Here is a 16,412-nt window from a genome sequence, read left to right on the forward strand (position 1 = left end):
TTACTTTACATTGATATTGGGGTTTGAACCCATATTTGCTTGGCTTGCTCAATCAGATGACAAATTTCCACTTGAGCTACACCTCCAGCCTTGATTGTTGGTGATTATTTGGAGATAGAGTCTGAATTTATTTTCCTGAGCTGGCCTCAAACTGCTGTTCTCTATTTAGCCTCCTGAGTAGACAGGATTATAGGTGTACAAAACCAGCGCCTGGGTTATTATCCAATACAAATATCTAATATATTAACTATTGGAACATTGTAACAGAGTTGAGGTTAGCTGGACTACTAATAGTTTGCTTTTCCCACTATTTTATAAGGGATGGGCAAGAGTTAGGGACAGAGTTGATTTCTGCCTCCATAGTTATTAATATTGTCAATATCCTGCCCTTCCATTTCACTTAAAGGTATTGACTTTAAAAAAATGATGTAAAAAGAGGAACCCGTTGGGGTAATTAATTTTTTAGCTAATCAAAAATATTTAATAAACCAGGTGCTGGTGGCTCATCATTATAATCCTAGCTACTCAGATGGATGAAATCTGAGGATTGTAGTTCAAAAGCCAGCCTTAGCAGGAAAAGTCCATAATACTCTTATCTCTAATTAACCATCAAAAAGCTGAAAATAGAGCTGTGTCTCATGTGGTAGATTACTAGACTTGAGCAAAATAACTCAAAAACAGCACCCAGACCCTGAGTTCAAGCCCAAAGAGTGGATAAAAAAGAGTAATAGTAGTAGTAGTAGTAGTAGTAGTAGTAAAGATTACTTCTAATTTCCATTAAGGGAAAAACACACACACAAGAATGAGAATCCAATAAACTTGTGGTACACCATCTAGCTTTAAGCTACTGGGTTCAATGATGCCCATTACATGAGAAGAACAAAACCATGGTGAATACTATTTGTATTTTGAACCAATGCAGTTTAAGATTAATTTTTTATTTTATTTTTTTTGCCAGTTGTGGAGCCTGAACTCTGGGCCTGGGTGCTGTCCCTCACTCTACCACTAGAGCCACACCGACACTTCCGGTCTTTTTGCTTATGTGGTGCTGAGGAATGGAACCCACGGCCTCATGCATGCAAGGCAAGCGCTCTACCACTGAGCCACCTTCCCAGCCAAGATAAGGACTCAAAGGTTTTTTTTTTTTTCTTTCTTGCGATTGTTTCTAACATATTTATAAGATGATTTCTTTGTTGCTTTGTATGTCCCTCCCCCACGGTATAACCCCTGTCTTCACTGTATTTGATGTTGGTATAATTTGTGAAGGGGAAGGGAAAAAAACAAATTGTTTAAATAGGGATACAGATGGACCCATTGCAACAATGATATGTACAAGATGCTATGTCGAAAAACGAACTTTACAACTTTGGTGGGGGGGACAGGGCGGGAGGGGCGGAGATGGGAGGGCAGGGATGGGAAGGGGAAACAAAGGAGGAGGCAACAATGCTTGATAAGAAATGTACTCATTATCTTGCTCATGTAATTGTAACCCCTCTGTGCCATATTTTTACAAAATTAATTAAAAAAAAAAAAAAAGAATTACTAAAGCCGGGTGCTAGTGGCTGGCTCATGCCTGTAATCCTAGCTACTCAGGAGCCTGAGATCTGAGGATCATGGTTCAAAGCGAGCCCTGGCAGGAATGTCCATGAGACTCATACATACAATTAACCACCAGAAAACTGGAAGTGGCTCTGTGGCTCAAGTGGTAGAGTGCTAGTCTTGAGCTGAAGAGTTCAAGGACAGCACCCAGGCCCAGAGTTCAAGACCCACAACCGACAAAAAATAAAATAAATTACCAAGTATAATTTTTATTAACATTCTTGTATTTCCCCCAAATATATTATTCCATGGAAAGATTTTTGGTTTTATGGTTTCAGTGTTATAGTGGGATGTTGTTGGGGTTTTTTGTTTGTTAATTTTTAAAGCTTTGGGGTTTTGTTTTGTTTTGTTTTGAGTATATGGCTACGGGCTCTATTTTCAATAAAAATTCTCAATGATACCCTGAGGTATATTTACAAGCTCAGATTTTTACTTCTGGCTAGCTGATATAAAATTGTTCACTCTTATTCAAAGAACCTCTTAAGAAAGAATATTTGACAAACAACTATTTGATGAAACATAAATGTGAATCTGAACAAAAATGAGAATATTTTAAACACTATAATCACAAGCTCCCTCCATTTTTTAAATTTTTATTGAGATTAGGTGATTACATAACTTTCACATATTTCACAGTATTAGGTACAGTCACAAACACATTTTTACCTTCACAAAGCAAATTGTCATTATCATGGTTTATATAGTTTGTGAATTCTATGAGCTTTGATGCTACAACTATTTCTTCCACATCAGGTGGTATTTACATTTCTTTCCTTTTGCTTAGTATAAGCTATTTCCTCTTTCCCTCTTATTCCCTCCCTCCCACCACTGCCTTGAGTTAGTTCATTTTCATCTATGTCCAGTGCAGCTGATAGCTCCCTCAATTATTTGAATTCCCTATAAAATTGAAACTGTGAAAGCTGTTATGTGTGATAGTGTTAATAGGAGTTTGGTTACTATTTGGGTCACTTAGATTTCCTCAGTTTGATGACCACAGTTTACACCCTTAAAACTAATTAGCCAATTACAACTGGCTAGAGAATATGCAAAACTCAATACAAAATACACCATGAAAGTTACTGAAAAAGTAATAACTTGACTAAAATTAAATTATTAAAAAGTAATAACTAAGCACATGTATTTTCTTCTTGAATTATTTTAATAATGTTCTTGTAACAAAAGGGCAGATATTCTTCATGGATCAGAAAATAAACTGTAAATAGTAATAACACTGAAACTCAAATTCAGTTAGTTTTCAGTTCAGGGTTCCCTCCACTGATCTTATTAACCAAAAACACTACAAAGTGTGTAAGCTCTTGGTGTAAGCTCTCTCAGCAAAGAGAGCTTTTCCTGTGTTAAATGTTTTATGTAGTAAACCTCTTCATGGCTAGTGCTTGGAACTGGCTACATGGATTGCTTATTTAGCTATAAATCTTCAGGAAAATGAGAGTAGGAGAAGACAGGTAAAAATCATCAAAAAGAAAAAAATCATAAAAGAAATTCCATTCTCTGTAGAGATGTTTCACTGAATTGCTCAGGAATTCGTATGACAGTCTCCAAAATTAACTTTAATTGGATTTTCCTAAAATAATTAGGATGTACATGGGAAATTATTTCCTAGCTATTTCTTCGTGTGTGTGTGTGTGTGTGTGTGTGTGTGTGTGTGTGTGTGTGTGTGTTTATGTATGTCTGGGTATAAAGACTTGTATTAGAGAAACCATAAAATTTACCTACACTGGATTACATTTGGTCTTTATAAAAGCCCTTTTGACACTAAAAATTTTATCCTAGTTAAAAAGCTCCTGCTCCTTGAAATAATACTGATTGTCTAGTTACCTGCCTCCAGGAAAGCCTCCATTACCTCCTGCCCTTCCCATTTTTTGTGTCGTTAACTTTCAACCAATATTTGAGCAATGTTCTCCAGTAAAACACACAAATTTTTTTTAGGTCCCTAGTACTACAAAAAATGCTTTTCTGAAAAGCAAATGCTTTTTAGAATGATAGTTCTATTTTCTCTCTCCACTTCCACCTATAATTGTTTTTCATTTTTATTTGGGTACTAAATAAAATCTTAATGTCTTACATCAGAGGTATGTACTCTTTCCACAAAATTGTACCAAAACCATATTGTTCTTGCTGGGCACTGATAGTTCACTCCTGTGACCTTAGTCAGAAGGCTGAGATCTAAGGATCACAGTTCAAAGCCAGCCTGGGCAGGGAAGACCATGAGACTCATCTCCAAACAACCATATTAAAAATCAAAAGTAGAGCTGTGTCTCAAAGTGGTAGAGAGCTAACCTTAAGCAGAGAAGCTCAAGTACAGTGCCCAGACACTGAGTTCAAGCCCCACAACTAACCAAAACATATAAATATATAAAAATATATGTAAATATGTGATACATGTAATATGTATAAATATTATATATATATATATATATAGTTCTTGATGCCTTCCATTTAAGTATTCCCAGATTTTTTTTCCTTTTCTTTAACACCCTGGAATACAGGTTGCCTTCACTGGCTCTCAAATGACCAAGATAATAAAGAATAAAGTCACTGGTCCAAGAAGACAATGTAAATTAGCATTCCTTTGTTTGTATTTATTCATTTATTAAGAAATACATAACTAAACTTACCCAAAGTTCCACAAGGCTTATTTTTGTAAGTGCAGATATCATACCTAGGTAAGGAAAAAAAAACAAGAGAAAAAAATTGTAATCTGATCAAACTTGTAAAATAATTGGTATTATTTCATATTTCTTTGTTGGAGCACTCACTGGTTGTCAAAGGACAATCAATGAGATTATGAGCAGCCAGTTGGAAAGCCAGCACTGTAAGCACTCTGGGGGACAGAGCTGGCTGCAGATCAACACAATATGTGCCAGTAAAAAGGCAAGGTTAAAGTGGATTTTTGTAATGGAAAATTTCATAAAACCATCTACCATATTGTTTTGAATCTAGAATAGCTTCTCTGCAGGCAGCCTTTAAATAACAATCTCTTGCAAACTGCCTAGAATATTTTCTTATAGCCACACATTATATTTGGTATTTTTTAACTATATGCACAATTTGAAGTTCCTTCACATAACAAGACAGTGTAATTCAGAAATAGGAATTAAGATGGTATTATATATTTTTTCTGCTTGTATATATGCAGGGCAACATTAAATACAACTTGGTGAGGCTGAGCATGATGGCTCTCTCTTATATACCAAGCTACTTGTGAGGTAAAAATTGGCAGAGTTATGATTCATGGACAGCCCAGGCCAAAAAAAAAAAAAAATTAGTGAGATCCTACCTCAGGAAATATAAGCTGGGCATTGTGGAACATACCTCTTCATGTCAGCTACATGGGAGGCATAAATAGAATGATCATAGTCTAAGGTTAACTCAGGCAAAAGCATAAGACTCTATTGGAAAAATAAACTAAAGCAAAATGTGCTGGAGGTTTGTGGCTCAAGCAGCAGAGCACTTGCCAAGCAAGTAGGAGACCCTGAGTTCAAACTATACTGCTGACAAAACAAGAAAATGAAATACTTCTTAAGTGATTCAATAAAGGTCTAGATGAGTAGCCCAACAGATGCTTTCTAATCTTAGACTTATTCTAATATTGTCTTTCACAATAACTCAGTACAAACTATTGAGTTCATAAAGCAATATTGCAAGCTTAAAATTGCCACATTTAAAATGCTAAGTCAATATTGAACCATTTATTTCAAACATTTTAGCTATCCTTACACACTAATCTTGAAATATAAGATGCAGAAATTCTAGAGTAAGAATTTTAAAAAATACTTAAAAGACTGAAATCTTTTATTTCTCTGTTTTGTACAATAAATAAGGTTTTCATGTTTTTAAAAACTGTAACGCTTCATAAACTATGGAGAATTCTAAATTAAAAAAAGAAATTTTAGTCAATATTTAAGAATTAGTAGTTAGTTGCATTCTTAATCATCAATCAACACATACATGTTATTTCACGGGAAAAAACTACAACTAGCTATATTAATGGTGCTATTGAATGTATTAAAATCCCCACAAATTCCCTCTGTAGATTCAGAATTTCATATTCTTCATTCTATTCATTTCATATCTCAGAAAAGGGATTTTCTTTTCTCCTAATCATTCATATATTCAACCTCTCCTCTTAACAGTTTGTAAGCTGTGAAATTGCAGTGTTTGGGAACACTCTTAAATGCAAAATACAGAGAGAGTAGTGGTATACTCATGAAAGTACCTGAAAGTATGTTTCAGGTGTCGCTATCAATTTATCTTGTGACTGTCATGTGCAAGCCTATTACATTACATAGACACAACTCATTCCAGAAGTCTCTGAGAAAATGTAAGCAAAGACTTTTCACAAGTAATGCAAATATAGATGTTTAAACAGAATTTATTTCTAATTTCTCAACACCCATACTTGCCTTTCTGGAAACCAATCTGCAATCCACTAGTTTTCCTGTCTTTTCTCTTTCCCATTACCCTGTTCCTACTTGCTAAAAAAGAAAGCAAACCTCTCACCTTTCCCAAAATGTGTTATGGTATAACATCCCAAAGAGTAAAACTCCCCAAGACATAAAGCACAGGGTCAATTCAAGAAAACATTGGCACTGGGAAATAATAACCTTAGCAGCAAAGCAAGAAAAATTGAAGAAAATATGCTTATATCATCTTTGGCAAGGCTCTATCAGTCTTCCTGTTTATAAATCCATCTGTATATCTATCTCTTAACTGAAATTTATAAGTGAAATAATCTTCATGGAGTATATTAACATAGTCATTTAATCTAAAAACAAAATCAGATGACTGATTTAAACAAATTATATAGTGAACATTTTTCATGACTGAATGAGCTAAATATGCAGCTCCAAAGTTTTGATGAGATCCATTTAAAGCATATAAATTTAAAAATATTTAAATAACGAAGTTCAACAAAATAAACACTAGGAAGCTGGTACTTAAAGGGTCTGGGATGGAGTCAAAGGGAAAGAGGTAGGCAAATGGAAAGCAGAAGAGGGGAAGACAGTGAAGATTTAATGTGCATCCTACAAAATAAAAAAAATTAAGGAAGGGGTGGGTAGGGGAAGGATGGGTAGGGAGAATGTTGAAAGGGGAAATTGCTGAAGATACATTGCATTCATAAACTGCTTTGTTAAACAGCAACTCCTTTGTGCGACTATTTGCAGATAATTTTTTTAATAGAGAGATAAAACAAATTTAAATTGTACAAATAATACACCTTTTAAAATAATTCATTAAGTCAGTTAAGTAAAAATAAATCAATAAATGCCAGGACAAATAAATTTTATTTCTAGCTCACACTGGTCTTTTCATGATTATTTTGCCTATATTTCTTACATTATATTTATAAAAACAGTCACATTGTCCTTATGTCATAAATGCAAAAAGCAATCAATAATATGGACTAAAACATTTTATACATTTATGCATTTGACTCCAGTTTTCCCAATTCTGATATATCTATAGAATTCTCTTTAACATAGAAAGGGAACTTGTAATTTCTTCATAGTTCTTGAGTTCTACTCACACTGATCCTTCTTTATTCTATGTACACAAAACACAATTATGATCTATGGATTATCTTTAATACCAGTATTGAAGAGCAACATTTTAATATTCATTTATACGTAGACTATCTAAGCACTTACATTCCCAGACATACTACTGTACACCAAGAATCTAAAGATGAATAAGTAACACAGTTGAGGTCTATTTGAAAAAAAGATAAACATAGATAAGTTACAAAATAATGTAGAAAAGGTGAATAAATAAAATACATGTAAAAATTTTATAATGCAACCAATATATTCTAGCTATTATAATGATGGTTATTATCCATAGTTATTTTACAAAAAATAATTACAGAGGAAGGAGCGTTGATTCTACATAGCAAACTAAGAAGCTTAAGTCAGTCTGCAAAAAGAGAAGTTCCTAATTGGTGGAAGGAAGACATGATAGGGTGATAAGAAAAGTAATTTTTGAGGGAACAAGCATGGTGGCTCATGCGTGTAATCTTACTCAGAAGTAGCTTGAGACTATGGTTTGAGGCTAGCCTAGGGAAAAATTTTGTAAGACCCCTATCTCACAAACAAGTTGAGCATGATGGTATGTGTTTATGCTCCCAGTTCTGTGGGAGGTATAGGTAGGATGATGGTAATCTCAGGCTAATCCAGGCTAAAACACAAGACCCTACATGAAAAATAAAACAAACAGAAAAAGAACAAGTAGGGGCATGACGCAAATAAAAGAACATCTATCAAGCCCAAGGACCTGAGCTCCAATCACAGAGCCACAAAAAAGGAAAGAAAAACTAATCATTTATATATTTATCCACAATGATACCTATTTGACTAGATTTTTCTTTTTTATATTATGCTTACTATCATCTTCCCTGAATATATACAACAGAATAATAGCAACAGATTATGAACAGAGGGAAGACTTCAACCTTAGATTACAAACTTTATAGCATCCTACTCATTAATTCAATAGCAGAAGTTCACATTGTAGTTGTATTACAAGTTAAGAATACATCTGAAACATTTAAGTTTTTATTCAAGGTAAAGTTCTTCAATGATGGCGAATTTTCATTCCAATACTGAGCTGATGAGTACAGACAAATTTCTAGACTTTCATGAATATGTTTACACGGTGTTGCATAACCTGCATATATAAAAGTGTGTCACATTTGAGGAGTTTTAATAATTTTAATTATTTAAATTATTTAAATTTTAGACCTATCTTCTGTCATGTCAATTCTCAGAGAATTCTGTGGTTCCTCCATAACAAAATTTTGGCCAATCGACTTCAACAATTCATGCAAAAAATCATACACCATGATCAAACAGGATTCATTTCAGGGATGCAAATCTGGTTCAATATATGCAAATCAATTAATATAATTCATCACATCAACAAGAACAAGGATAAGAACCACATGGTTATCTCAATAGATGCAGAAAAAGCATTTAACAAGATCCAACACCCCTTTATGATGAAGGTTCTGGAAAAATTAGGAATCCATGGAACATTCCTCAATACAATAAAGGCTGTATATGACAAACCTACATCCAGCATTATACTTATGGTGAAAAACTAAAGCCATTTCCTCTTAACTCAGGAACGAGTATTAGAATGCCTAGCTACTGCAATAACACAAGATGCAAATATAAAAGGGATCCAAATAGGGAAAGATAAAGTAAAACTCTCCCTTTTTGCAGATGACATGATCTTATATTTAAAGAATTCCACGGACTGTACTCCCAAATTATGCAAGCTGATGCAAAACTCTGGCAAAGTAGCAGGGTATAAAATTAACCCTCAAAAATCAATAGCTTTTCTGTATGGCAACAATGAGAAAAGCATGGTTGAAATCAGGAAAGCAACTCCATACATAATAGCCCCACAAAAAAATAAAATACCTAGGAATGAGCTTAACTAAAGAAGTGAAGGACCTCGATGATGAAAACCTTAAAACCCTAAAAAAGGAAATCAAAACAGAACTTAGAAAGTGACAAAAATGCCCATGTTCCTGGATTGGAAGGATCAACATCGTGAAAATGGCAATACTTCCCAAGGCTATCTACAAATTCAATGCAATACCTATCAATATTCCAATCTCATTCTTCAGGAAATAGAAGAGGCAATCCAAAAATTCATATGGAACAAAAAAAGACTCCACATGGCAAAAACGATCCTTAACAGAAAGAACAGTGCTGGAGTAATATTAATACCAAATTTCAAACTCTACTACAAAGCCATAGTAATCAAAACACTTCGGTACTGGCACAAGAACAGACCTCAGGACCAATGGAATAGAATTGAAAACCCAGAAATGAACCTACAGACCTATAGCCATCTAATCTTCGATAAGGGAGCTAAAAAAAATAGAATGGAAGAAAGACAGCCTCTTCAGTAAATGGTACTGGCAAAATAGGTTAACCACCTGTAGAAAACTAAAGCTAGATATTTATATATCACCCTACATCAGAATCAACGCCAAATGGATCAAAGACCTTGGAGTCAAAGCAGACACTCTGAAAACATTACTGGATGGAATAGGAGAAACCCTAGGTCTTGTCACTGGCCGAAATTTTCTGAATAGAGACCCAGAAACACAACAAATCAAAGAAAGGTTGGACAAATGATATTGCATGAAATTGCAGAGCTTTTGCATGGCAAAGGACATAGCTAGCAAGATCAATAGAAAGCCCACGGGTTGGGAGAAGATCTTCACTAGCCATACAATAGACAAGGGTCTCATATCTAAAATACACCTGAACTCAAAAAATTAAATCTCCCAACATCAAATGCTCAAAGAAACCACTGCCCGATAAATAAGTGGGCTAAAGACTTAAAGAGAAACTTCTCTGAAGAGGAAAGGATGGCCAATAGACACATGAAGAAATGCTCAACCTCCCTAGACATAAAAGAAATGCAAACCAAAACAACATTGAGATACCACCTCACCCCAGCTAGAATGGCTATAATCAAGAACTCTAATAACAACAGATGCTGGAGGGGATGTGGACAGAAGGAAACCTTACTGCATTGTTGGTGGGAGTGTAAACTTGTTCAACCACTTTGGAAAGTAGTATGAAGGTTCCTCAAAAGACTCCACATAGAGCTCCCTATGACCCAGAAATCCCACTTTTGTGCATTTACCCAAATGATCACCAACAAGACCATACTAAAGCTACCAGCACAACTATGTTTATTGCAGCATTATTTACCATAGCTAAAATATGGAACCAACCCAGATGCTCCTCAGTAGATGAATGGATCAAGAAAATGTGGTATATATACACAAGGGAATTCTATGCCTCCATAGAAAGAATGACATTGCCCCATTTGTTAGGAAATGGAAAGACTTGAAAAAAATTATATTAAGTGAAGTAAGCCAGGCCCAAAGAAACATAGATCCCATGATTTCCCTTATTTGCAATAACTAGTATATGTCTGAGACAAGCAGAAAAGGTCAGATAAGTTGATGTTAGGTGAAATGAACCCCAAGATAAGTATTCAAATGTTTTTTTCTTCCATGCGATTGTTTCTAACATATTTATAAGATTATTTCTTTGTTGCTTTGTATTTCCCTCCCCCATGGTATAACCCCAGCTTTCACTGTATTTGATGTTGGTATAATTTGTGGAGGGGAAGGGAAAAAAAACAAATTGTTTAAATAGGGCTACAGGTAGACCCATTGCAACAATGAGATGTACAAGTCCTTATGTTGAAAAACGAACTTTACAACTTTAGGGGGCAAGAGATGGGAAGGGATGGGAAGGGGAAACAAAGGAGGAGGCAACAATGCTTGATAAGAAATGTACTCATTACCTTGACCATGTAATTGTAACCCCTCTATAGGGTATTTCCACAATTTAAAAAAAAAAGATGATTGCTAATTGAAATGAATGCCAAGCTATGGAAACAGGAGGAGGTTTTTTATTTTTTTGTTTTTGTTTTTTAATGTACTGTATGAAGTTACTTTTTTTTTCTTTCATATTTTTCCTTTGGTTTATCCCCTGTCCTCACTGTTTTTAGTTTTGGTACCTGTGTCATATATATATATATATATATATATATATATATATATATATATGCATACATACATATATGTGTGCATGTGTGTTTATCTGATTTAGGGAAAGGAAGATGTATCACAAACTGGTGAGACAAAGGACAAAGGGGAAACCAACAAAACAGCGATACACCCAAGACACTATGTTGAAAATGAACTTTACAACTGTGAGGGGGAGGGAGGGTCAGGGAGAGAGAAAGTCGGAGAAAACAAGAGAGAAAGTAATAATGTTCAACAAGAAATGTACTCATTACCATACTTATACAACTGTAACCCTTTTGACATCACCCTTACAATTAAATTTTAAATAAAACAAATACTAAATTAATTTAACCTAACAAGTATCATGAAAAATAGCTAAAAGTGATTTTTTTCAAAATAGTTAAAAGTGATTTTACAGGTCAACTCAATATGAATCCCATACTAAAAAAAAGGAAAAAAAAAAAAAAACCTGCCCTAAACACAGAAACTACCGACTATGAGAAAAAAGATTGAGTAAGATGCACATGGCTTAAAATAGTTTACACCAACATGAAATGAGTTTTGTTTGGATTCTAAATCTGCAGTAAATGTACAACTAAAATTCCTCTTTGTAAGATCTACAATTATGGCAAATGTCTTAGTATTCCAAAGACACTCAAATAGCCACCACGACCATCCACCTTTAAAAAAAATGGCTTTAAATATATACATAAATGTGGTACTGAAAGTTCAGTACCAATACCACTTCATAGAACCAGGCACCTCGGTTTCAACCTACTACTCCCAAATTGTTTCCGTTTCTACACCACTGTAACTAACAATGCTGCCAGACTACACAAAACCATTCAGTGGTTTTGTCTGATGTGGAAAAAAGTCTATGAGGGACTAGGAGGGCCAAAATTTTCATGCCAGGATAAAGATCTAAACTGGTTGAGCTAGAAATTGGTGCCTTAACCCAATGCATCATCACCTTATTTCAATTTTTTTTTGAGTCTAAATAATTTACCAGGGTATTTAATTTATTTTTTGTATTTTTTTTTGCCGGGGGGGGAGGGGTTCCGGTCGTGGGGCCTGAACTCTGGGCCTGGGCACTGTCCCTCAGCTCTTCAGCTCAAAGCTAGCACTCTACCACTGAGCCACAGTGCCACTTCCAGCTTTTTTTTGTTTTTGCTTATGTGGTGCTGAGGAATCGAACCCAGGGCCTCAGGCATGCAAGGCAAACGCTCTACCACTGAGCCACCTTCCCAGCCCTGCAGGGTATTTTTTTTTTTTTAATTTTATCACTTAAAATTGCTTTGGATGAAGTAACTGTAGTTACTTCATTCTCATAGATTGTTTTGAAAAGAATGAATGTATATAATTTAAAATTTTTTGACAACATCATGAATATCAGGTTATAAAATGAACATGTGAATTGCTGAAGAGAATATGAAGTGAGCCTCTCAGAATATCTAGGTTCTAGTCTTGGTTCTACTGATAATTAGTATTAATTCTCTGTCAAGTTTTCTCATTGTGCTATAATTTTTAAATACTGTTCCCTCAACTTCACTGTACTTGTACAAAGTCAGATGAAATATGCTATAGGAACACAAAGGCACTTAATAAATTAACTACTTAAAATTAATAGAACAGAATACTTTCATTGTTACTGTTTTAACCCAAGAGAATTCTGTCAATGACATATTTTACCCATATCCAAGGGCTTCTTCTCTAGGCCTTCTTCCTAACAATAGTTGTAATCTATAAGTAGATTTATTTTTCTATTAATTTAACAGTAGGAAATAGTGCTTAAAGCATATTCCATGTGTTCCAGATGAAAGTTACCACAATAGCAGGAATTATGGAACTCATTTGCTCTTTACAAATTAACTAATGAAATCCTATTTCAACTAAAATCTTTTTAAAGAAAAATTTTAAATATTATTATATAAAGATTATCTTTTCTTATAGTTTGCCATCAAAGACATATGGTTTATAAAAACTCCAAGCTGGAAAAGTAAACCTCACACTTTAGGGTTGTATAATATCCAGAATTCATAATGTTATACTTAAGATACTATAAGATCATGTCATCGTTTGTGATTCATCATGTATTAAATTATATTCAAAGTAATTTTATACTTAGTAGTCATAATAATCTAATTCTTAATTATCCTTGAGTAAAATAGCTAACCATCACATTTTTAGGAAGATTATTAGAAAAAATTATGGTTTGTCATATAAATAATTTCAATATAAATAGCTTCAAATTTTGGGAAAATTAAAAGCTAGAATCTGAAAAGTGGAAAAAATAGCAGTAACCCATATTTTCCCTGCAAAATGATGCTTTCTAGTAGAAGATATAAAGTTTATTGGTAATTCATAGGCTCAGTGCTTCCTCCTTCCCCCTTTGGCAATGGACATTTCCACATCTTGAAAGCTCACTGAGCTGATTTTAGTATTATTTACTCCTTTTATCAACTCTAAAATAGGGTTATGTGTAACCTACTGAATGCAAATAATCTTGGGAAGTATTGCTTAGTGGAGCTCTATGCTAGTAGCATTCAATTGCTAAGAAACTTTCAAGTAATCTTTAGGGAAAGCTACCTGCCAAGCAATACAATTTTGTTCATGATAAGAAAATTACTTCTGGGATTTAGACTTTCAAATCAAAATAAATCATCAGTTATTTAAAAATGATTTTGTCAATAGAAATGGTCACATAGTGGAAAAATTAGTAAATCATACTTTGTTAAGTTGTTGATTATAAAATTTTTACTTATTTTGATATTGTCTATTTATGCTGCCCAAACCACATCCACTTATCAGGATATGACTTTAGCCAGCTTGGTCAAGGTTTATACTTTTTATAATATACAACAGCATTCCTGTCTTTTTAAAACCAGTTGTGTTTGGTCAGAGCTGACAAAGTTAAACTGCTTAGCCTATTGGAAAACAAAACAACTGATCCACCATGAGATTCACCATTTATTAATTATATGCCTTAAAACAGTCATCAACATATGAAGGACCATAAAATTAACTGTCTTAACTATTCCATCAAATTACTATGATAATGAAGAAATATATCAAATTCCTATGAGCTAAAACACGGTATTACATGCTTGTATAATACAATGGTATTATGCAAACATATAAAATTTTAATAGAAAAGTTTTCTTAATATTAACTAAATAAAATAAAACTAAATACATTCTTCAGCATAGAATTCCTAAGGGTCTAATAACCCTGTTCTACGGACCTTCTTTACAATATGTTACATAGGCAGATCATATTTTATGTAAATTTAGGCCAATTCCAAATTAGCAAAACATCCAATATAACTTCCTTCTCCAAAGTTAAAAAATCCTTACTTATGTATAAGACTTATAGCACTTTCAAGATATAAGAAAGCATTTATAATTTCAGGTAGTAAGCATTCTGTTTTAAAACCTTACAGTAACGGAATGAAATGTAAAACATTGAAATGCAAAAATACTTTGCTATTATAGGCACAAAGTGATAGAATAATAATCCCCCCAATAAAACAAGAAAGTTCATTTCCTTCAGATTAAATCAGATTATCTCATCAGATCTTAGAAAAAAATGCTTCTAAAATTAAGTTGAAGAAAATGTAACTAATCTGTTTCTTCAGAGACAAAAAAAAGGATACACTATTTTTAGTGTTACATAAAAACAGAAGTGAAATTTATTTCCACGAATTCTATATTCAATTATTGGTAGTCAATGGTAATAATTGTTGGAAAGCTTTATAAAAATACTATATTCCTTCCATTGGGATTATGAAAAAAGGAAGACTAAAAGAGGAACAAAATATTAAATATAGAAATTCTAACAAAATGATATTTGAATCCAGCCAAGATCAGAAAGACATGAAGGAAGAAGTCACAATGCCCCCTGGCCGCTGAGTAAAACGATGCTTCACTCACTACTTCACTTTTTAGCTTGTGGATTTACACCAGAAAAATCCTAATTCTGCCATACAAGCGTGTGAGACTCTCACATCTATCATGTACCCTGATTGTTTCATTTCATCAAAATTAATATCGCTAAAGCTATCATCTTACTGACCCCATATTCTCACAAACTGGCCAAGATTTAAAGGCCAGATGGTACTAAGTGTTAAACAAGTAAAGTCCAAATTCAATCCATCTGACTGCTGTTCTCTGAGTCAATACAAGCTCCAAAGGATCCTCTCCAGTTCCCCACCCCCTGCCATGTTCAGTAGACAGACTACTCTGTTCTATAAATACTGTCGCTTCTGGATGCCTTTCAGGGAAAAGCCAAAAGAAAATAAATTGTAACAGTCAATCCAAGAAGCAAGAAGGCATGGATAACAACCAAGACAGATTCTCTCCTTTCTGAGCTCCCATTCCAAGAAAAAGAACACAGGAGAGGAATTATTTTACAAGACAGAACAAGGCAACAGAGGACTGTGTGCTATCAGGATTCGTCAAAATATTACAAAGATAATCATGACACTACTTAAGTGAGTATTTTCACAAGCAAAGTGAATTGAAAACTAAACAAACTGAAAATTTCATCGTTCTATTTACTGTTCACTTAACATATGCAGGCAATTGTTACAAGTGACTTAAATTAATTAATTTAGAGTTGGGAACATCTCACATAAGCTCCCAAATTCATCTTTAAAATACATTCTTTAAGCTAGGCACCAGTAACCCTAGCTATTACCACCTGTATCCTAGCTATTCAGGAGACTGAGATTTGTGCATCAAGGTTTGAAGCCAGCAGGGCCAAAAAAAAAAAAAAGTCTATGAGACTCTCTTTTTTTTAATAAGTTTTTTATTGTGAAAATATTGTACAGAGGGGTTACAATCACATGAGCAAGGTAATGAATACATTTCTTATCAAGCATTGTTGCCTCCTCCTCTGTTTTTCCCCTACCATCCCTTCTCTCCCATCTCCACAACTACACCCCCCCTCCTACCCCCCAGCCTAAATTGTAAAGTTCATTTTTCGACCTAACATCTCATTGTTGCAATGGTTCAACCTGTATCCTTATTTATCTCTAATTAATCACAAAAAGCCAGACTCAAGTGGTAGAGCACTAACTTTCAGCAAAAAAGCTCAGTGACAGGGCTTAGGCCCAGAGTTCAGATTCTGGAACTGGCAAAAAAGAAAGAAATCTTTATTTGGAGATGGAATAAGTCATCTTTAATTATAGTCCAACCACAGACACTTGAGAATACATACATGTAAATCATGC

The 16,412-nt window shown here is 34.1% G+C and overlaps 1 protein-coding gene across 2 annotated transcripts in view; it reads right to left on the minus strand.

Annotated features, from left to right (window-relative positions):
* LOC138834374 (A disintegrin and metalloproteinase with thrombospondin motifs 6) overlaps positions 1-16,412 on the minus strand; it is a 209,452-nt gene that overhangs the window by 143,094 nt on the left and 49,946 nt on the right. For both annotated transcript variants that reach the window (XM_070032999.1, XM_070033000.1), the window contains exon 8: positions 4,236-4,279. In XM_070032999.1, the coding sequence (XP_069889100.1) occupies positions 4,236-4,279 (44 nt within the window). The remainder of the gene's footprint in view (positions 1-4,235; positions 4,280-16,412) is intronic.

The sequence above is a fragment of the Dipodomys merriami genome, unplaced genomic scaffold (assembly GCF_024711535.1).
Source record: "Dipodomys merriami isolate MVZ:Mamm:240054 unplaced genomic scaffold, mDipMer1.0.p SCAF_213, whole genome shotgun sequence".
Lineage (NCBI taxonomy): Eukaryota > Metazoa > Chordata > Mammalia > Rodentia > Heteromyidae > Dipodomys > Dipodomys merriami.